The sequence below is a fragment of the Pygocentrus nattereri genome, chromosome 28 (assembly GCF_015220715.1).
Source record: "Pygocentrus nattereri isolate fPygNat1 chromosome 28, fPygNat1.pri, whole genome shotgun sequence".
In the NCBI taxonomy this organism is placed as follows: domain Eukaryota; kingdom Metazoa; phylum Chordata; class Actinopteri; order Characiformes; family Serrasalmidae; genus Pygocentrus; species Pygocentrus nattereri.
In genome coordinates, this window is record NC_051238.1 from 14,658,057 (window position 1) to 14,682,056 (window position 24,000).

The following is a 24,000-nucleotide window of genomic DNA, read 5'->3' on the forward strand; positions in this document are numbered from 1 at the left end:
TGGATGTGTAATAGCAGGGAAAGACCTAACTGTGTGCTCCAGAGCCTCAGATCTACACCAGGGGGGTGTATTAGAGCAGTAGAAACAGCACAATGCTGAGGATCTGACTTTGACAAGATTTGAAGACTAGATCCAGCTTATTGTGTGTCTTGCTGTCTGCTTAACATCTTAGAATGTCCAGTTTCTCCTGAAAAGTGGCATCTGAGCCATGCCGAGCACCTGCAACTCCTTTTGTGTGTTATACAGGGGGATTCAGGTACAATGGGCCATCAGGTAGGAGGGCACTCAAGGAAACTCTTGTTAATTCCAGATTTAGCTGATGCTTAATAGTGTATTATTTCTAAATGAATAAAATTAGACTGTAAAAGGCTAATTCAATTACAAAAGTACTTAATATATATATTCAAGAAAGTAATTGGTTTCAAGCATTATTGGCCACCATTTACAGTATCATTACTTTGGGTTTATTTGTTTCTTAGGCAGTGTATTTTTATTAAATGAGCAAAACTAGAGTATAAATAGACTGAAACTGAATAAGAGAATTGGCTTCTGGTATTTTGGCACATCGGGTAGGAGGCCCCTCAAGACAACTCTTGTTTTTCCCTGTTTTAGCTGATGCTTTATAGTGTATTACTTCTAAATGAACAAAATTAGAGTACTGATAGGCTAATTCAATTACAAAACAGTGTTTTATAAGGAAACTGAATAAAGTAATGAAAGAGTTCGCTTCAGGTATCGTATGACATCGGGTAATGGGGCACTTTAAGAAACCTTTATTCCAGTTTCAATGACCCTTAACCTAGTTTTCAGTTTAAATGAGCAAAATTGGAAAGTGAATAGATGAGTTCAATTAAAAAAACATTTTTAGATGTGAATTGAATAAGAGAATAAAAGAATTGGCTCCAGATATTATGGAGTATCAGGTAAAGTGGCACTAGAGGAAATTCTTATTTATTCCAGTTTCAAATGATGCCAAGCAGTGCATTCTTTCTGAACGAGCAAATGTAGACTGTAAATAGGTTAACTCATTGGCAAATTATTTTTTTTGGAGCAAAACTGAATAAAATATTCAGCTTCGGGTTTTACAGAGCATCAGGTAAGTGGCCACATGAAAAACTTCTTTACTCCAGTTTCAATTAATGTTCTAAAGTATATATAAAGTATATATATGAATGAGCAATATGGACAGTGAATAGGCTAAATCAGCTGTAATTTTTAGAGGGGAAATGAATGAGAGTATGAGAGAATTGGCTTCATTTATTCTAGAGTAACTGCTGGGACAAACGCATAAGCAGTTTATAATTTTTTTTATGCTGTAGGACGTCCATCTGAAACTAGACTGTTTGTTTGTGAGGGTCTGGTTAAATGGGCACGGAAACTTTTCTCCTGTGTGTGCGTGTGTGTGCTGTAGAGGGGGGAGCATCACTCAGAGTACACACAGGCACACCATCAGGTTTAGGCCGGTTTGCACTCGTCGCTCAGAAGTTCACGTCAGCCGAGGCTCCGCCCCCTCGTGAAGCGGATATAAACACGGCGTTGCAAACATGGGAACTGACAGCTGCGCATTCCTCCACACACACACACACACACACACGGCCAGCCCGAGCACATCTGAGCACCGTATAGTCACCGCTGACGTTTGAACCAGAGGTATTTATGTGTGTTTATAGTCGCGCTCAGATTTTGACCGTCGGTTTCCCCACACGCTCGTGACTTGTAAAAGCTCGTCAGGGCACTCAGCCCCTGATTTCTCCGGCTCCTGGCTGTTGAGATCCATGGAAGTGGCCGGCATCTACGAACGGGACTGCTTTACTTTGCACCCGGGCAACACGTACGAAGACGCGTACCGGCACCTGGCCGACGGCTCCATGACGAAGCTGGGCATCTCGGAGCACGAGAAGGCGATCGACATCAGCATCTACGTGGACGCCCCATTCCTCCAGCACTACCAGCAGCACCAGCCGCCCCTGAGCCACGAGCTCCTCTTCCCGGACTACGCGACCGAGGACGCCAAGGCGACGGCAGCCGCGGCGGCGGAGCGCGAGGGCCGCGCTGAGCGCGAGCACGAGCGCGCCGCGCACCGGCTCGACTACGCCGAGCTGAACGAGACGCGGCTGGACGCCGTGCTGGGCGCGGACTTCCTGGGCCGCTGCTGGCGGGGCGGCGACGAGGGGCGCATGGACGGCGGCGCGTACCTGCGCGCGGCGGCGGCTTACCAGGCAGCAGGCAGTGCAGTCGGCGGTAGCCTAGGCGACGTGTCCGCCGCGTCGTCCTCATGCTCGAGCCCGCCGGGTACTCCGGGTCCCTCGCCTCAGACGAGCGCCTCCAAAGGCGGCAAGGCGGCTCCCGGTCCCTCCGGCAAGGGCAAGAAGCGGCTGGACAAGGACAGCGACGAGTACCGGCTGCGGCGCGAGCGCAACAACCTGGCCGTGCGCAAGAGCCGCGACAAGGCTAAGAAGCGCAACATGGAGACGCAGCACAAGGTGCTCGAGCTCGCCGCCGAAAACGACCGGCTGCAGAAGCGCGTGGAACAGCTGTCGCGCGAGCTCGCCACGCTGCGCAACCTACTGTCCGCCACCGGACAGTGCTGACCCGGGCGAGATCTGAGATCTGTGTCCACTCTGCTCTGAACTCTTGTGAACGGCTCGAGCGCAAAGGGCAGGTTTCCAAAACGGACTTGTGATGAACCATTTGTTTGTTTTATTTTTGTTTATTATTTTCACAAATAATATGAATAATGATGTTTACAAGCGCGAGACAGCATGCGAAAATGGACAACGGCGCGCGCACAGGATTGCGCAACACTCTCCTCGTGCTTGGGGACTCTTTTTTATGTCACTTTTTGGTGTCCTGTTTGTTGATGTGTTTTTTGGTCGGTACAGTATTTTTGTACGGGTGGGATAAGAAAAAATCTCTGTTATTTAAAATACCCTGTCTTTTTTTTCTCCCCCATATCTGGGGCAGTGGCTGTCAAGGGAAGAGTTGTACTGCAGAGGTATGATGCAACTCATTGTAACAGTATTGGCAATGCAATGAAGTAGTCTGCTAAAGAGAATAAGGGTACAAATGTTCTATTGCTATATAATATTTTATTGGATTAAATGATTTTTACACCTTTGAACCTTGGCTCTAATTGCATCTGTTTGCTGTTTGCCTCCTAATCACAGACACACCCCCTTCTCTGCTGTCTAGAAAGAGCTGTCAGCTTAGGACACACAGACACCACAGCTAGATTATTATAGATCACACTGAATGTGAGCAGATGCAGATGTTTTGGGGTTTAGTTTATTATTCCGATCGAGCTGAAATATTTATGGGCACGACGAAGGGCTTGGATGAAAAAATAATGCGACAGATTCCTCCATAATGTCCACAGCAATATTTTTGCAGAGGATTTTAACGCCCTCCCCTCAAAAGTACCAACGTATGTGATGCTATGAAACAATCTATGCTTGAACATGATTATATTAGCTTATGGTGCCTGATGAAAAACAATATGTTCTTAAGAATATTAAGAACATTATGTTCTTACTGAAGACTTTGCAAGTATGGAAGACTTTGTGGAGCCTTTTAACTGATTTGTCCTTTGTCCACCTCGACCAGCAGTAAAGCAGATTTATCTAAAGCACACAGGCACTGTCAACAGTCTATGAGTTCAGTGCTCTTGGGTCAAGGCTGGATCAATGTCCATCTAAGAGCCCCCAAAGCAACCCACTATGCTGCACTCTGTTCACAGTCATACAAGTGGACATAAGAAGATTTCAGTAATTATAGTTCTTTGAAAACAAAAGAGGACGAAAAAACAAGATAGCATGTGCTTTATAGGAAACAAACATCATAATATGGGTGTCAAAACTTTTAAGGTGTCAGAGTGTTTAGATATAAACAGCTAAGAGAGATTAACATAACCTCCTTTAGTTAACCCAACTACATGTATAATTTAATACACAGTATAGTATATATATATATATATATATATGTGTGTGTGTGTGTGTGTGTGTGTGTGTGTGTGTGTGTGTGTGTGTGTGTGTGTGTGTGTGTATAAAAAGATTTCTTTCCAAGTAACTGGAGCATTTCTATTGGTCCATTCTACATTAAATGTTCCCACAATGTAAAAGGGAAGCTGGTGTTTATAAATGATGTAAAAAAAAAACAAACAAGTATAAATATAGCACCACTAATACTATATCACTGAGCATACAGTCTCAGGCACTGAAGGGTTAATTGTCCAAATCACTTCTTTCTTCTTTCCACACTGACACACAAAGTCAGTGATAAGCTTATTAAGCACATAATTTGAGAGTCTTAGGCGTCATTAAAGAGCCACACCTGTGGAGTCAGCGCCATAGGCCTCAGTAAACCCCTCCATTACAGTGCGAGTCATAAACTGATTCTCAGTCAAGAGCACAAGCTTCCAGAGTAAAATAAACAAACTTAAACTGAACTTCCTCAAGCACTGGTGCTGTAACAGCTTGATACAATCTTTAAAAAAAAGCACCATACATTGCATCACGCTGCAATAAACAGCGTCTATGAGAAACATGATTGTGAAAAATTACGCTCTATGGTGAGTTAGGGGTTGTGTTAGGACAGCAAGTGGGTTGAATCTGTTTATTCTGGGGCGTTGTCATGTACGCCATGTTGTGAATCCAACTGAACAGGTATGGGATTCTTTAGGGTTGAAGGGGTGGGAAGCCCACCTGGGTGTGTATATGTGAGTGCGTGAAACCGAGAGAGAGAGAAGAGTGGAAGGAAGAAACCTGATAGACAGGTGTTGACTGGTCAAAGTGGTGGAAGAAGAGGTCATCACAATGACAGTGGAGGGTGGGAGAGCAAGAAAGGGGAGTGGGGGGGTGAATCTGAGGAGTGTGCATGTGTATGTGTGGGTGTATCTACTTTGTTACAGAATTCTATATTATCTGCAGCCACCTCTGCTGGCTTTTCTTTTGCCAGAAGCAAAAAAGAAAAAGCTTCTAGCTGCTTTTTAAACATGCTACAAAATATTAACAGCAGCATATGTTTATTCATAGTTGATGTTTTGTTTGTGTGTGTGTGTGTTTGTGTATGAATACATACATCCTTGGGTTCTTACATATATTTATTTGATACAGAACATTACAATGATGCTGAAATACTAAAATAATATTATATACTTCTTACACACTTATCATACTATGTATGGGAAATTATTATGAGACATGATTATTACATATAGCTTCTTATGTATGTATACAATGTAAACAGGATTGTAGTGCAGCGACACTGAGGTGGTGGTGTGTTAGTGTGTGTTGCGCTGGTACGAGTGGATCAGACAGCGCAGTGTTGCTGGAGTTTTTTAAACACTTCAGTGTCACTGCTGGCCTGAGAATAGTCCACCGACCAAAACTACCCAGCCAACAGCATCCTGTGGGCAACGTCCTGTGACCACTGATGAAGGACTAGAGGATGGCCAACACAAACTGCAGCAGCAGATGAGCTACTGTCTCTGACTTTACATCTAGACCAACATTACAGCAGGAGTGTCTAATAAAGTGGACAGTGAGTGGACCCAGTGTATAAAAACTCTAGCAGCGCTGCTGTGTCTGATCCACTCATACCAGTGCAACACACAGTAATGTATGCATCATATGGGACACATCATATTTATAGAGAGAGAGTGAGAGAGTGGCCTTCAGAGTCTATTCTGCTCTACCTGTGTGCTACAACAATTCCTTAAGTTTATGACACTAAGGTTATGATATCTGTGCTTCAGCGTGTCACGTTTGTGTCATTAAAAGCACACTGTGTTCAAGCTGATGATGTCATAGTTAAGTAAGAAAGCTTAAGCTATAGTTTTTTTTTCAATGTTTGAGAGTATGGCCATGGTGAACCTACTGCAGACCTGGGGAAACACTGTTGCTGTGAGTACAGAACATTTCACAACACTTCCCATTCTGAAGGAGGAGCGCAGGGTCGCTGCGTGTTGCTCAATACTTCCAACTTCCTTCTCCTTCAAAGTGGGTCTATTTTTTTGTTGCCCAACTTTCACAAGCACTACTCGAGTACAGTTACTACACTGAGCCAAAAGTCAGACATTTATAGCTCTACAACAGTAACAACCACTACTATAGTCTATGCTGTCAGAAGCATCTCACAGAAAATGAATGAGGAGACAGAACGAACTCACCGAATGAAGTCAGAATGAAAGGATGAACTGAATGCATGTTCCTGACCATTACTCTATGAGAGATATCTGTACATTTCACTTAGATTTCCCCATTAGTTCAGAATCACATATCATTTCATTTGTGTTAAAACCCATTTCAACTGTGATACAGCATTTTTCAGTGTAGTACTGTATATAAGACCAACAAAACCACAACATATACTTTATTCTCCGTCTATGTTGCCCACATTTGAAGTCACTTTTTAGCTGTAAACTAGTTCACAGGTGACCTGAGGTTACTGTAGTTAGTGAAAAAAGGAAGCTGGGAAACCCATCTAGTCTGAGCGAGTCGTTTTGATATAGGCGTGATCCATGGCTCCATCACAGCAGTGAAATGAGAGACCGCTTTTTCTTTTCTTCTCACAAGCAATGCTCTTTCATTAACAGTGTTCACATCATCACTGTCAGATTAAAAACTCACCATTGTTGCATTTCATACTAGCTTCCCTTCATATTGTATGAAAAGTTCATTTCCAGTAAAAAAAGCCTAAAATGACTTGGAATAAAACTATACTATAATAACTTACATTGAATGTTTAAAAAAAATATTTTCTGAAAAGTTACCAATTTTGAGATTCAGTGGAGGCTTAAGTACAGTTCTACATAGATGTTCAAAGGCTTCCTAGTGCTGTAACTGTGTATAGAGGATCTGCCCCATCACCCCATCAGAGCGCAACAGTTGGAGAGCTGAACTGCGACACTACTTCTTCATTTAAATGCATCAATAGTCTATGATCAAAGGCTAAAACACACACAGGTAAAATTTTAAGTCACTATTAAAATGTCTGTCTGTCTTCCCTGCAATGGACTGGTGACCTGTCCAGGGTGTATCCTGCCTTCCACCCAGTGACTGCTGGGATAGGCTCCAGCACGCGACCCAGAAGGATAAGCAACTTAGAAGGTGTGTGTGTGTGTGTGTGTGTGTGTGTGTGTGTGTGTGTGTGTGTGTGTGTGTGTGTGAATCAATGCTTATTCATTTTAATCAAGGTCAAAAATTACTCCCTTTATATTTATCATCAGCTTTCACAGTGCATTTTATTTTAAAAACTGATGTCAGTCAAATGTATTTATTCATGCTCAGTACAGATACAGCAAAATCTAAACAATTATTCATATTCAGAAAATACACAACCACTACACTTTTAGTATAAACATGTGACCCTTGTAACTTTGTAACACACTGACTGACAAAAGCAACACGCTGCAGCTCCAAGAAGCTTAACTGTCCCATTTAATCTGAACTCAGTCTATCTGCTGTGTTCTGGTACATTAATAGTTAACTTTGAACCAGACCCCGCCCACTATTGTCACGTGATCCTTATCCGCGTCCTAGAACTCGCAGTACTAGCGAGCGTGGGGTTTTCCCACACGTTCCCTCTGACGCCATCGCTCCAGTCTCCGCCCACATTCCAAAGTCCCGCCCCCTTTTGTCCCCAAGCACAGTTTACCGGCAGCGGTGGGGCGTGTGTCCGTAACCGGGCTGTTGCGCAATGTCTCCTGCCAAACAAAGCGAAGTGTCCAAAAGACTCCTCCGGCTCAGTTTATCCCTGCTTCCCAAGAGCGCTGCACTGCAGGCCTCCGAGCCGAGAAACACATTCCCTACATGGGCAATTCCTGTGGCCTTTTTTTCCTGGGAATACTGCTCACAGCTAGCACCACCACAGCACGGTAAACGTTTCAAGGAACTTAGTAAAACAGGATGCTCACACTTCCCATAAACATATCTTAGCGTGGGTATCATTCATTAGTATGCACTTTACCAAAATACCTTTCACTGAACTATTTTAGGTCTTTTTTAAACACTTCTTTGCCTCCAGTGCGCAGTTTGTTAGCTGTTCTAGAAAGTTCTTTTTCACCAGAGCTTAAAGAGTTAAAGTGTGTGTAGCTGTGTAAAGAGCTGTGACGGCGGCGGATAATGTAAATGCTATGGAGCCCCGCTGGTGACATCCTGTAGAAATAAAAATAATGCGTGGCCACGACTTAGTAAGGCATGGGAATAAGATGATTAAGTCGTGGCCACAACTTAGTAAAGCGCGGGACCGAGATCTTAATGTGTGGCCACGACCTAGTAAGCCGCGATCTCGTTCCCACGCATTGTTTTTATTTCGTTTTGATTCCGTAAAATTCAGAGTGGATACATGGATCAAAACATTAGCTGTTCATCCTAAATCAAACAATCACACGCTGCCGTTTCTACTTTTACCACGTGATTTCCTGTGTTAAAGTGGAAGTGGGTCGCTTTTGCAAAATGTCTACACAATTCAGTCGTTAAGATGTAAACACAGTCATCTGGCGTGGTTTGATGTGAAATGGAGCGTCCGTGTTAACTAGAGGGTAGTTAGCCACTGTTGGCCCTCTGATGGCAAAGCTGGCGGTCAGCTGGCATGTTGATCAGCGATTTCTGGGCGGCCCACCAGTGTTGAAGCAGACGGTCATTGTCCAAAACACAGCAAAACATTCATTTAAACAGAAAGGGTGCTGTGTTGTTATATTACACAAGCTTTTCAAATATGGCAGCTGAGAAGGTCATCCTTGGCGTTCTTTTTGATAGGTTTCCGAAGCCTGATCAAATGGGTTTAAATACGTATTACTTATTTAAGTATTTTAATACGTCTTCTAACATCTTCAGCTGTTGCGTACACCGCACACCTTGGCCTGCAAATACATTACAAACACATTTTAGGCCAAAACTTTATCTCAGTTTTAATGTAAAACTGTTTCAGGTACAGGCTGTGTATTTAACCAGTTTGTGTAATCGCTTTATGTGAGGTCGTTTTAAGCGCTTTAGATGTCTGGTTCCCATCACCACCACTGTGAACAATTCTGACTTGGTAAGTTCCTCTAGTGCTTCACATCAAGCTAATACATTTGTTTACATCTAAATGACTGAATGATGCAGAAATGGTGAACTAGTGAATTGGTGGAATTACCTTTTAGTGAAATTGATGATTTGTCATGCACATGCTGGCAGTACTTTCAGTGTAAGGGTGGGTATTTTGAGTATTTTCTCTGTTTTAGTTTCAGTTAATCTACAAATAGCCAAAACCTTCATGAGCTGAGCTGGAGCTTTACAGCAGGAGAGAACTGAAACGGCTCTCAAGGACCTGGTTGCCTTGTGAATGCAAGACAGAGATAAATGAAATAAGGGCATGTTTTAATTTGTGCCTTGACCATTCCTCTACCATCTTTGTTTCTCACTCTAGAGGTATGTATAGGTGAAATGGCACCCAGTACGTTCAGTCATGGCTATTTGTATGAGGAGCAGCTAAAACATGTTAAGGAACAAGTGTCTGTTGGTTCTACGCTCCAAACACTGTAAGGTTTCCCTTTATGTGGGAATTACCACACCCATATCTGTAATACACATATTTACTCTGAGCACATATGCTGGGTATCAACATATACTTTTTGTAGATGCAATGCCGGTGGAATTTTGGGAAGAGGGGGTGTGCTACATTTTTTTTTGTTTTGTTTTTGCAAAATCACAGAGATATAACTAGATTGGACTTACTGCCTTCTTTAACCAGGCGGACTCGTTCTTCTCAAACTCACAGTGAACCTTCCAAACCCACTTCCAGGATATATAAGTTGTGTTGTGATCAACTCTATGTGGCCTTATCACTGATATTACCTTACTGTAAATACCAGTCTATGGCTACTGATGTGACTGTTTCAAATACTAAAGAGAAAGAATAATGGCTGCCAATACCATCATTCCTATCTCTTTCACTTCACACTTTGATGCTGTTATTCAAATCATGGGTTCTGCAGCTATGATTCAGATTTACCATTCAAACATCTGTTCACACTTCCCTACGACACAAAACACAACAAATGATGACAAAAAAACACAAAGAGAACAGCAAAAAAGGCCACATTGAGTGCACTGAGGACACAAGTATGACAGATTGTAAGCAAGTTGTCAATGAAGATTGACAGAAGGTTGCCAGGAATTCATTATATACATGAGTGTAAATACATCTATATATGTAAGCATGATATGTAATCAGAGTATTAAGGAGGTCATATTAACCTAGGATTAGATACATTTTAGACAGTCAGGGGGGGGAATCACTGCCCCTCACCTAAGGTTTCTTGTTAAACCAAAAATGAACTTCAGTATATTGGCTGAGGTGATTAGGGTTTGGAGAATGACAGCTTCAGTCCATATAACCTAAAATCCACAGGATCACCCCATCCTGCATAAAAGTAGAGTCTGCTAATTATTTAAGGGGGCAGTCGTGGGCTCGAGGTTAGGGATCTGGCCCTGTGACCGGAAGGTTGCCGGTTCGATCCCCAGGGCCGACAGTCCATGACTGAGGTGTCCTTGAGCAAGACACCCAACTGCTCCCCGGGCGCCGTGGATACGGCTGCCCACCGCTCCGGGCAAGTGTGCCCCCTAGTGTGTGTGTGTTCACTAGTGTGTATGTGGTGTTTCACTTCACGGATGGGTTAAATGCGGAGGTGGAATTTCCCTGGTTGTGGAATCCAAAAAAGTGTCACATCACTTATTTCAGTCAGAATTAAGTCACGTCAAGGGCATTACTAGTGATTTATGTATAGGAGACCATTCCTGGTGGGATGGGGACAATCCTGTCTTTTTTCTCTTAGTCAAACTGCAGTTCCTAAATGTGTTATTCAAATACAGACTATAGATTAGTCCCTGATCATACCTACTCCTTTAGCTCTGTAAGTCTCCATCAGCTCATTTCCCTCCCTCTGCTTCCTCTCCTTGTCTGTGTTTAGTTTTATGAGAACTCAGAATTACAAGTGATGTTTTTATTACAACTGGCAAGAATCTTCTCACTCTACTGGTCTTCACTTGAGCTGCCCATCTACAGGTTGAGGAATCGAGGGATATGTATAAGTTGTGTTGTGATAAATTCAAATATCACTGATATTACCGTACTGTAAATACTGGTCTATGGCTACTGATGTGACAGTTTCAAATACTAAAGAGAAAGAATAATACTAGCTGCCAATACCCTCATTCCTATCTCTTTCACTTCACACTCTTCCTATTTGAAAAGTTTCTTTAAATCGTTAAAATAGTTGGCTTGTCAGCTCGCCAATGTTAGTGTCATATCACCCACCTATTTACCTCACGTAACTAGTGCTAACTAACAAGCCAGTAACTAACTAGTAAAAACTCAATAGCCAGCCATATGTACCATTTCTCACAGAATTGTGTTGTAGGCATGTATCTTCACTCTGTAATTACTTACTAATTTTACTTATGCATATTTTATTTACTTATGTATATTATGTATTTACGTATGTATATTTTGAACATATACTTTGAAAGCCCTTATGTTTATCGCGGTGAGCTTTTAGCTAAATCCTGTCACAGCACACTCTGACGTTTGCAGAATGAGTAGCACTAGAGACTCACCTCCTGTTATAATTGGCTTACAACTTATATGGTCTGATATGATTGACAGGGCCAGGTGTTACTCTTTTCCACAATGCTAACAGCAGGATTGCTGTCTGCTCTGAAATTATGTTAGTAAATCTCTGGTGTCAACGCCAAGACAGCGGTGAATGAGAGCAGCAGCAGTGCCTCCCCAAATTCTTAGCTCCTTGCTATCAGAGTACGTTGTGAATTTGGAGACACAGTAGCACAGTTGAATGAGAAACTATTGATGATTTGAACTAAAAACGTTCATTTTTAAGGGAGGGGGGGGGGGGGGCAAATAACATTTAGGGGGAGCTAAAACTGGCCTAGCAATGCTCTTGGTGACATTGTTTAAATAGTTCAGACATGGCTGTTTGTATGAGGAGCAGCTAAAACATCTTAAGGAACAAGTGTCTGTTGAATTACCACACCCACATCTGTGATACATATATTGAGCACATATGCTGGGTATCAACATAAATAACATTTAAGGAACATTTAGGAGCTAAAACTGGCCTAGCAATGCCCCTAGGTGACATTGTTAAAATAGTTGTGACAGTGAAACAGTGACAGTGAACTTACCTTGGTAGTGGAATAAAGAATCATTGTTTATTCACTAGAAGTGCTCTAGCAGCCTTAGTCATGCCCTAAAGAGATAACAGCAGCATTGCCAAATAGTCTACAGTCATGCCATGCAAAATGCTGATTAACACTCAGATCTTTTACTAACTGGCTCTCACTTTGAGGTTGGGTCAGTACCTGAATCTACAAGGAACAAGCCAGGGGTAATACTAGACTGTATTTCTGTTTTAATGTCGGTTATAGGGTTTTAATAACCTGAGCATGTCATACATTATAATAGGATATTACATACTGATCTAAGCTGTTTTTGCAGAACTTTAGCCTAGTAGACACTAATGTCAGCAATTAGAAAGTCAAGATTCATAGGAAAAGCTCTTATCCCTTGCTCAGAACGTCCACAATGCAAGAACTTAAGGAACTAAAAGACTGCTGAATACTTTCTTGCCTTTTGCATGGTAACAGGCCACAGCAGAGCTTTGTGTGTAATTGTGTTGGCTGTTGTCATTGTCTCTCTCATTGAACTCTTATAACCCTATCTGTCACAAGTAGGCCTATTTGCTTGCTAACACAATAAAATTACCACATGGATAAAAATGACACTTATTTGTCCTTAAGTTTGCTTACGTCTAGCAATCAGAATCAGAATCATCAGAATCAGAGTACTTAATTGATCCCAGAGGGAAATTGCAGTTGTTACAGTTGCAACCATTTATTTAACACTTAACACTATATACACTATAAACACTTTAATAATTTAAGACAAAAAAGAGAAATCCGCGATATGTACAAATTTAAATTCTTACAAATACAGTAAAGTGGCAGTGACTGTCATAATAAATATGAGACATACTGTATAAAACCTCTAAGTCATTGTACATAGAGGGAGGAGTTAGAGAGTTTAATGGCTGCAGGTAAGAATGACTTCCTGTGGCGCTCTGTGGTGCATTTTGGTAGAATGGCTCTTGCACTGAATGAGCTCCTGTGTCTCATCACCGTGTAGTAGAGTGGGTGGGGGGAGCCATTGTCCATAATGGCCTGCAGCTTAGACAGCATCCACCTCTCCAACACTGCCATTATCAAGTCCAGCTCCACACCCACAACATCACCAGCCTTGTGGATCAGTTTGTTGAGTCTGTTGGCATCTGCCACTCTCAGCCTGCTTCCCCAGCATGCAACAGCATAGAGGATAGCACTCGCCACCACAGACTCATAGAAGATCCTGAGCATAGTCCGGCAGATGTTGAAGGACCTCAGGCACCTCAGAAAATAGAGACAACTTTGGCCCTTTCTGTAGAGGGCATCAGTGTTCTTAGCCCAGTCCAGTTTATTGTGAATATACACTCCCAGATATTTGGAATCCTCCACAGTGTCCACACTGATCCCCCTGATGGACACAGTGGTCACCGGTGCATTGTCCTTCCTTAGGTCCACCACCAGTTCCTTTGTCTTTGTCGCGTTGAGCTGCAGATGATTCAGCTCGCACCATGCGAAAAAGTCCTTCATCGTTGCCCTGTACTCTTCTTCATCACCCTTGTTGATAAATCCAACTGTTGCAGAGTCATCAGACAACTTCTGAAGGTGGCAAGTCTCTGTGCAGTAACTAAAGTGTAGAGGGTGAAGAGGAAGGGAGAGAGGACAGTTCCCTGCGGGACACCAATGTTGCTGACCACTCTGTCCGACTCAGGCTCATGTTGAAGACATGTTGCAATACTCCACAATATACAGTGAACCCCCCCAAGAAATTGTACATTTGTGCCTTTCTTGACAATTTACTAAGTTCATTGTGTTAGGAAACAATGTCAAACTAGGTGGCATTTTTAACCAGCCAATTGGAAAACTGTATTTTTTTGTGGCAAAGTATTCTTTCAAAAGTCTGCTGGTTTAGATTGTTATCGTTAAACAATTTTTGGCAGACTTCTGCAGGTTTGCATCCAAAATGCCTACACTTCTGAGTTCATGGTCCCATTGATGAACAAAAGCTTACCAACACCATGATGAGAAAAACAGCAAAAGAAACAATGAAAGATTTCCTCTATTTTTGCATATTTGTCACTTTAAATGGTTTCAGATCCTCACACATAATGCAATTTAAGACAAAAAGAATATGAGGAAACACATAACGATGATCATTTCATTCTTGAAGAAAAAAAATTCCAACGCCCATATCACCCACATGTCTTTCACAACGCTGTGGAGGAGTTTTAATCCAATATCCTTTGTAAAATTGCTTTAACTGATTCAAATTGGATTGTTTTTGTGCATGAACTGACCATTTAATGCCCTACCATAGCATTTGAATGGAGTTTAGGTCAGGATTTCAACTAGGCCACTTTTTTTTTTTTTTTAGTCATTCCAAGATGGACTTGCACTTGCCCTTCAGATTGTTGTCTTACTGCATAACGCAATTGTGCTTCAGCGTCAGACCACAAACTGATCACCGAAAATTCTCCTGCAGGACTTTCTGGTAGAGAGCAGAATTCATGGTTTCAACAAGCCACCCAGGCTCAGAAGACTCTCCATAAGACCACCCTATCACCAGCATGTATGATGTTCGTATTGTGGAATGCTTTGTTAGCTGTATGCCAGATGTAAAAGAACTCCTGTCTTTCAAGTACTTCCACTTTCAACTCATCAGTCCATTGAACATCATTCCAAAGGTCTTGTGGGTCATCAGGTAACTTTTTGTCAAAGGTAAAACAAGCCTTTATGTTTGTGTTGGTTAGCATTTCACCTTACAACTCTCCCTTGGGTACCATTTTAGCCCAGTTTCTTTTAACAGTGGAATCATAAACACTGACCTATCTGCTCTTGGAGGAATTTTGGTAGGCTGGCCATTTCTGGGGCAATTAATCAAGTTTTCAAGTTATCTCATTTTGGAGTTAAGGCATTTGGAGTTGAGCTCTCACTGTTGTTTCCTGGAGTCCCAGGTCATTAGAAATGGTGTTGTAACTTTTTAGCCTACTTCACATTACTGGAATGATTCTATTTAAGTGATGTTTAGGTTCAACAGGGCTGGCAGTAGTCAAGCCTGAGCGTGTCTAGCTTAATTGATCCCAATTATCAACTAAATTTGGGTAATTGGTTGATTGAGTAACTCAGGGTTCAGTTGGTGTTGCATAACTTTATTCCCTTCAATAAAAGAAAAAGCATCAGGTGGTCTTATATTAAGTTTTGTTTGCAGACCTGAAGCAATTGTGACAAATATGCAAAAACAAGAAAACAGAGGTGGGGGGGGGGTGTTCTGCTTTTTCATGGCACTGTACAGTTAATTCAATGCATACATGTCATGAGGTGTTTGAAGTGTGTATAAGTGTACAAAAACATGTTTACTGAAGTTGTTTAGTTTCAGAATATAACAGCGCCCTGCAGAGAGGAAGCTAAGACTAGAAAGTGAAGTCTGTAATCTAGCAATAGCCATCTCGCTTTCTCTATTTCTCTCTGTTTGGTCCATTATGGTGCTAGCAAGAGGAATTTTGTGGTCCGCGGACCTCTAGTGGGCCCACATGTGTGACTTTAGGAAAAACCGCAACGCGTCCATGCGGACGGACATCCGGTTTCTCGTGGCAACGTTGTCGGGAACTCATCTGTCCGTGTTGTCCGTAAAGGGCGGAGCTCTGACCCACCCTCATGCTGGCCCAGATTTCGACACCCACCGCCACACTTCTCCAATTCTGGGCCGAGTGGCTGCACAGCAGCAGCACTCGCTTGACGTGTTGCACGGCCACACGATTCACATCATAAGGCCCAAAGTTGAGCAACGGCATGCTTTCCTGTTCTTGCAACACTGGAGAACAGCGCTGTGTCATCCAACGCACAAGAGTGCGTGTGTATATGCCTACTGTGAATCAAGTGTGCATATGGATGTGTGTTTTTGTTTATCCAATGGTTGGCAACAAGTTAATGTTCAATAGTCATGTCATGCCGAGCCCTGTATGTAATGGTGGGCAATATGGCATAACACTAAGATGTGTTTACGACACGTATTATGTGTCACGATATTTCGATTTTTTGACACCTGTGAACATATTTCACTGGACAAAATACAACAGCAAAACAGTAGTTATACTAAGGTTTTTTTTTTTAAGTTAGCATGTGCAAAAATTAAACAAATAAAATTTATCAAAATAAACTCATAAAGTAGGATTTAATATAATCAGCTATTATGCAGGTATTATTTAGTTTACAGTTAGTACACACTGGTTGTTATCTGCAGGTGAGCCAGTTTTACCATAAGTAGAAACAGTACAGCTGTTCAATGTTGTACATGCACTAACAACACCCCTGATGAACTCAGAAAAGTGTATCATGATATTACCATAATATGTTGCCCACCAATACCGATACGCAGTAGTGAACCCTGACTGTTAGAGCTATCTCATGTATGCTGTGTGAAAAAAAATAAATAATAATAATAGTCATGGTTCACCACTGTGCATCAGTATTGGTGACTATATGCAGTGGTGAACCATGAGTAAAAGAGCTACCTAATTTCTATAGAGTAAAAAATAATCTAATAGTCATTGTTCACCACTGCATATTGGTATTGGTGGGCATCATGACAGTATGCAGTGGTGAACCATGACTATTAGAGCTAGACATTCAGTTCATGGCATAAATACCAAGGAAAAACACCTCTACACGTCAGGATTCTAGTAGTAACTGGCTATGAATCACATGAAGAGTTTTGGCTGTCCCAGATTAAACACTGACATTTGTAAAAGACAGCTTATAAAAGAAAAGGGGTGGGTGGAGCTTTTGTTGATATCAAAAAGTGTACATGTTCTGTGCACTTGAAGCTTTTAAAAGACATCCCATGTTTAATTTGAATATAGAGCTGCCATGTTTTTTATTTCTAACATCTGGTTTGGATAAGGCTTTCACACATACTCACAGTCAGTGATGTATCTAGGATATCCAGAAGACATTAAGTAACTTTTTGTCTTGTAAAATTGTTCCTTTGTCTGACGTGTTAGGCCTTCAGTTCAGCTCTTGAGCTATCTTGGCTGTATCTACCTCAATAGCATGGAGTAAAAAAAATTAACATTGTACTAAATAAAAATGAACTATATGAACTGTGAACTAAAAATTACAGGCCTGCATTTCGCAGAAATGTAATTCTCTAATGGCCTAGAGGGCCCTGATGTTTCCCTGAGGGTTGCATCTCAGTAATGTGCAATAAATAATTCATTCAGAATTATCCTGGTAACACCTCAGTAAATGCCCTGTGAATGTGCGACAAATGTGCATCAACAATAACAAAGGTTGAAGTCAGTTGGACAAAAGACACTCAAACCAAAGCCGTAAATTATATTTACACTGCACGTTCTCACATGGTGTTTTGATGTGATGTATGTCAGACCTGTGGGTGTATATGACAGCAGTAACTGGTTTAATGATTCATAATTTGGAATCATCAGCCACGAACTCTAAACGTTATGTCAGCTGTCACTCTTAAAGCCTTGTGGCGATGATTAGAAGGTACCTCAAACAATAGACCTGTACACTTGTACTACTTCGTCATGGTTCCAGAAATGTTTATGTAAGTGAACAAGTAACTGATTCTTGGTATTTCTAGAACTTAGAGTTCTTGAAAATGGAAGCAACTTTAAGGTTCAGATGGTATGCTCCAACTGTTAGCTGAGACTCATCATGAGCCATACCTTGTTGTGTTCCATTAGGTAGAGGATTTCATGCATTTGCACCTCTGAAATGTGGGTCTAGCTCAGAGCGATGGCACTCTCCCCGCGGTGCTAACGTAAAGGTTGTGTCTGATGTCATTGCTCCTCGCTCTATGAGATAGGCAAACAATGCAGGTCGCTCGAAATAGGACACTTTCACAATCAGATCAAAATTGATAATGACTTTGTGAGTAAGAGCATATGTGGGCACAAGAAACCACGTCTCAACAACTCACGTGGTGGAATCTCAACCGTCTGCCCACAGTGATATTGGATCTCTTCCTTCCTGTGGAGATGAACACGAATGAGTGCAAAGCAAAAAAAGGTAGAAAGAAAGCAAGAAAAGGCTCTGCAATTCAACACAGTCCTGATCAGATGAGTCATAACCTTTTCAATAACTTCCTTTGGGTATGGGCCACAGTTTTGATGACGTTTAAAATCTCAGATACTTCCTGGATTCATTTCTTTGAAAAGTCAATATATTTCTTAAATGTGTACTTTAGAATGTGTACTTAAGCCAAACCTGCTATTTGTTTTCCCTGAATATGTCTTTCTTTTTTTTTCCCTTGTGGATGGGGGTAGATTTTATGGATATCGAAAAGTATACATGTTCCTGCATGAGGCCAAATAATACTAACCTGGAGAGTATTAACACATTAGCACTTTGCAAGTTTAAATTAAACTGGTACTTACATTACATTTGGGCCTACACACAGGGGTTCTGGTAGGAAATTTTGACCCCCTGAAAATATTATACATGGGCCCCTTGCCTCACTTCAGTTCCCTTAGGAAAACCTGTCACATGACACATTTCAAAATATGACATACAACTGGCCAAATTATGGAAATTGCAGTCAAAGCAAAATTTTATAATTAACTATTTTTGACTTGTATAGATATGTGATTCAATGTCCCCTAAAATCTCCACAAATACACCTGTTTCTCCAGCTTTTGCTCATGAAATTCAGTTAAAAAAAACACCTCTATGATAATGCTAATTTCTGCAAATAGTATGTTACTGCTAAGCTAACTTTGAGTCGAATAAAGATTGTATTGCCTTATTTTGGCATTTTTAGCTTGTAAAAGTGGTTGAGAAGGTGTGACATTTTACCACAAAAGAAGGTATGCTCCACTTTCACAGTAGGACATAAGGCTTTCTCTCAGCAGCTCCGTGACAGCATTTCCATTTGACAAGGCAAGTGGTATAGCATAAGCTTCCTTCCTATTTACAGCTTCAGTATATCTTGATAAAACCCCCCATTACTTCTGAAGCTGTGTGAAACTGTCTTCCTGGCTTTTACAAACTTTGTGGGCCCCTGTCTCTTAGGGGCCCTTGTAGGTGTCCTAATCTTCCATCTCCTTACAGCACCCCTGCCTAAATGATATGTCTACAAGTTTGTAGAAACCTACTCAACATTTCTTCTGAAATCAAAGCTACTAATTGACAGTTTGTCCTCTTTTTGCTGCAGGAAAAGCCTCTATTCTAAATGGGAAGGCTTTGCATTAGTTATTAGAACATTGCTGTGAGGATTTGATTTGATTGCCATGGCAGTGTTAGGCTACACTCACATTACCAGGCCGAAGTGGCACAATTCTGATTTCTTCTGTCTTAATATGACACAGATCTGATTTTTTAAGAGCTTTGTGGACAGACGAATCTGATGTTTTCAAATCAGATCTGAGCCACTTTTTTCCCAGTCTGACCTTTTTTTGGCCTTTGTCTCACTCTAACAATGAACAGCTGAGCAGAGTCAAATATCTTTGGGATGATGGCTTGAACTATTAGATAGTTTTATTCATGATGCACAGGGTTCATTCACACGACGTTATTGAGTTGCATGTGCGTATGTGGGTCGTTTCATGGTGCCGGTTCATTCACATTAATGACAGATACAAGTCTGTTACCCATGCAAATGTAAACCGTGAAGTTAGAAAGATCAGATTTGAGCAAAGAAATTTGAATTGAGCAGTGAGGCTTGTAATATGAATATAGGATCAAAAACAGACACTGGATCAAAAATGCCAAATCTGCTCATCCCAAAGGTACTGAATGTTGCTCCATTTGCTGAAACATGTAAGTGTATAATCAGTACTTTCATCACCGGATTTCATCACCTGACTCTCTGTCTCTCTCTCATTCTCCTCTCATCCTCCCAGTGCCAGACGGTAAGTATGTTAAAGGTTAGGCAGGTGAACTGGGAGAAGTAAGCTGGCACAGCTGATTACAAGTCTTAGAACAAATACAACTATATAGCCCAGTCACACCTGACTGAACCATTAAACTGAATGACGCAGTTCTGTATGCTTTGCGTTTATTATACAAGATAAGGAATATATACATCTTTGAGTAGTAGAACAGATAGTAGAACTGACAGAATAGTAAATAAGGTTACTCAATCAGGAAGTATGTGCCAGGAAGAACAGCAAAGCTGGGCACATTGAGTTCTTTAAATAACATGAGGGAAGGTCCAGAGACATGTCCAATTGAAAAAAATCACTGGCTTGCCTGGCTTGAATAAATGAACAATGAGCCAGTGAAACAACGCATTGTATCTGGGAATATAAGTGACACCTGGGTGGAACACCATGATACAACACATAGACTGGTTTTAGGGTAATAAATAAATAAATAAATAATCTCTATATAACTGTTTATTGTTTTTACTTTTTTATATATCTTTTTATATATTTATTTAATTGTATGTTTTATTTTTATATATATTTTTCTATTCTCTTCTAAGATTATGTTTGGTGAACGGAGGAACAGCAGAGTAAGAATTTCATTGTACAGTGTAACTGCCTGTTCTGCTGTACATATGACAAGAAAAATTCTTGAATCTATATATGTGTATGTCTAAAATATTAAAATGTTGATCAAATTTTGCTTAAGGGTTTGGTGTCAGTGCAGGCGTCCAGTACTAAATCAGCATTTTTGGTACTCACCAAGATGCAAACCAGGAACCCCACAGCTCTATGCATGTTCTAGTTCCTGAGGCACAGGCCCTGCTTCTAATCAGCTAATTCAGCTAATTTAAGTTGCATCCACAACATGTTCAGTTTTACACACGACTTGTGTAATCTCCATAAAGATGTGCAAGAATAAAATAGACTACAATAGAATGAGATGCTCTAGAGTACCTGCACGTGAGCCTAAGATGACCATGTCCAGTGTCAAGTGTCAGCTAAAGAGGCTCCTCAGCATTGGGCAGTAGAACTGCATTCTCTGTAAGGATGGAGCTCCAACCAAGTTGGAGTGGCAGTTGCGATCTTGAACTGACCTTACTAATGCTCTTGTGGATGCAATCACAAGAATGCAATCAAATTCTTACTGCAGTGTTCTAATCTAGTGCAAAGCCTTCACAGAAGAGTAGAGGCTGTTACTGCGACAAAGGAGGGACAATCTGCATCTTAATACTCTTGATTTCACAAGAAACACTGGGTGAGCAGGTTTCTAGAAACTTTTGGATATATAGTGTTGGCAACCAGTGCTTCTGTTCAGCTCATCTACTGAAACAATGTGCATAGTGTCGTCACCCTGCAGGGCTGTTGCTCAATGCTAGAGAAACATTCATCAAGACTTTTAGGCCCAAACTTGGATAACAGCTATTAAAGCTACAATTGTATGGTTGGAGTAAAAAACCTTGACCGTCTCATCTGTACCACATGTTCTAGTGTATTATCATCTGCACGTACAATACAGAAAAAAACTCCACAATTACAAGATTTCACCCAAGTGCTTTAGTTTCCCTCTAACTGTTGATGGGGAAGTGAAACATGACACAGCCACCTTCTTTAAGGGTTAAACAGTGGTACACATTGTAAACACGAAATTGAAACGTTTTAAGTATAATACATTTTTCCCTAGAAAATGTATTAGACTAGAAACTGAGACTGAGAGATGATATACATATATGTGACGATCCTCATTTTTATATATATAAAAATATAATATATATAATATATATAAATATATAAATATATTATTATTATTTAACCTACACTATGTGTCCAGAGTGCATATGCCATGAACAGCTAGAACCTGGATACATTTTAATAAGAAATTGTTTAACGGCACACACTTTACACTTAAGGTTTTGAGTTCTGCTTCTGGAGCAGGACTGCTTCTCCTTTGATAGCAGGCACTACCAAAAGCACACTGTTTTAAATGATGCTTTATAGAAAATCTGTCATTTTGCTGTCTAGCTATGCCCAGTCTGGCTGCAGCACAGCATCACCAGACGAACAGCACCACCTGGGGAAGTGGGGGCCTAAGTGCCTTGCCCAAGAGCACAACCAGAAATACCCAGCCAGTCCTGAGGTTTGAACCCACAACCTTCTGGTTGCTGGCTCATCTTTCTTGGCACTAAGCTTTCAGCCACTGACCCACAAAAAAGTTGAGAAATTCTGTCAAAAGTGCAAATTCTAAACTTTCAATCAACACCACATTTTTTTAAATACACTCTTAAAAAATGCCACAATGGGTTCTTTGAGGGATGCCATAGAAGAACCAGTTTTGGCTCCTTAAAATAACTGTATTTGAAAAAGAGATTTGTGTGAGGAAGATTTAAAAGGTTTAAAGAAACTTCACATAATGTAAAGGTTGTGTACCGATATAAGGGTTCTTCCTAGAACATTCTCACCTATCTGTGTTTTTTAAGGAACCAAAATTGATTCTTATATGGTATCATACAAAGAACATTCATTTTAAAAGCTGAAATTTTAGATTCAGTGATGAAAAGTTATTGTCTCTCTTGTGAAAAAGAAAGAACATTCTTTTCATTTTCCTTTTTTGGTCATTTCTTGACGTTGAAACATACAGATAATGTGACTTAAACCCACTGATGCAGAATGTAAATCCAACGTATGTCATTACTAACCTAACTATGTAATTATATAATTATGTAATTACATTTAAATAGTATTGCAAAATGACAATTGCTTTCAAGCTCCTCTTCTAAATTCTTGTTATTCACACCAGCAGACAGGTAAGTCACTCTAATATACTGTACATGCCTCATTAAGATCTTTGCTTATGTGCTTACGTCACAACTCCCTGATGCAATCTAGGAAAGATCACCCAATTGGCAGAAGGAAGCTAGACATGAATGGGGTGATCATCATCTGTAGGCTTTCTGTTGGAGCGCTCTGCCCTTTTCTGCCTTTGTGTGTCTCTTGCCACACCTGTGGAAGAATATCAGTTGAGTCATGCTATCTGAAGTGAGGATGTGTAGTCATGCTTCGAGAAAGAATGGAAAAACTGAGGCATGGGTCAAAATTCCTCACAGAGTGTGGCGTCAAAAATGGATGAAGAGCAAGTTTGAGAAGCAGAAAAGAAAACAGAGAAGTGTTCCAAGGGGGTCACTAAGTTCAGTGGTCAAAGTGTTCACTGTCTATTACAGTTGACTACAGTGGATAACTGCACAGCAGAGTGGTTTTGAGAACATTCCTGTAGCTACGATACATGCAAATACACACACGCGCACAATTGCATACGTGAATTTATTCACACACTCGCACTCAAACCAAGACACGCAGCTGGCAGACCCAGCAGGAAACTAAGTGTCTGTGTGGGAGTGAGATTTAGTAAGGACTCGTGTCACGACAAAGCAGTGACAAACCCCTCGTCCCTGTTCATACGCCCACTCCTTCCTACATGCCTTACCTGTCTCTACAGTTTACCTGAGCTATGCCGATTGAGCGCCCACACGCCGATTCTCAGAACAGCCTCTCGCAGAATAGCCTCTATCACCCTACGTCTACCGCATCCAATTCTACTACATCAGCTAAACTGACACACTACGAGTGAGCAAAATAGCCAAGGCCATAAATCTGCTAGTTTACATGTAGAGCTTTGCAGCAACCTTAGTAGCTTTTTAAAGTGAGGGTGCTAACAATAGCATTCTATAACTTTATTATGTAATATATTTCACTTGTATTACTTCTAAGGATTCTAAAGATTCAAATCGGTCACATTTAATGTGATTCAAGTTTGATAAACTATTATTTATATTGTGCACAGTCTTGTTTTGGACAGAAAAGCCATTATTTCATGTTTTTGTCATCACAAACAAACAAACTGACTCAAATCTGACAATGCAGTCTGTAAACCGAACACACGTCATGACATAACTCATTAATGT

General features: G+C 41.0%; 1 protein-coding gene across 1 annotated transcript; it reads left to right on the forward strand.

Moving 5' to 3' along the window:
• The first annotated feature begins 1,534 nt into the window (after window positions 1-1,534).
• cebpb (CCAAT enhancer binding protein beta) lies at window positions 1,535-3,121 on the forward strand. Its single transcript, XM_017693419.2, has one exon. It carries the CDS (start codon window positions 1,776-1,778, stop codon window positions 2,589-2,591), a length of 816 nt encoding a protein of 271 aa, XP_017548908.1. The 5' UTR covers window positions 1,535-1,775; the 3' UTR covers window positions 2,592-3,121.
• The last annotated feature ends 20,879 nt before the right edge of the window (window positions 3,122-24,000 follow it).

Bases quoted from the DNA above. Each gene is read 5' to 3' on its own strand.
- cebpb (XM_017693419.2), top strand. From the start codon at position 1,776: ATGGAAGTGGCCGGCATCTACGAACGGGACTGCTTTACTTTGCACCCG.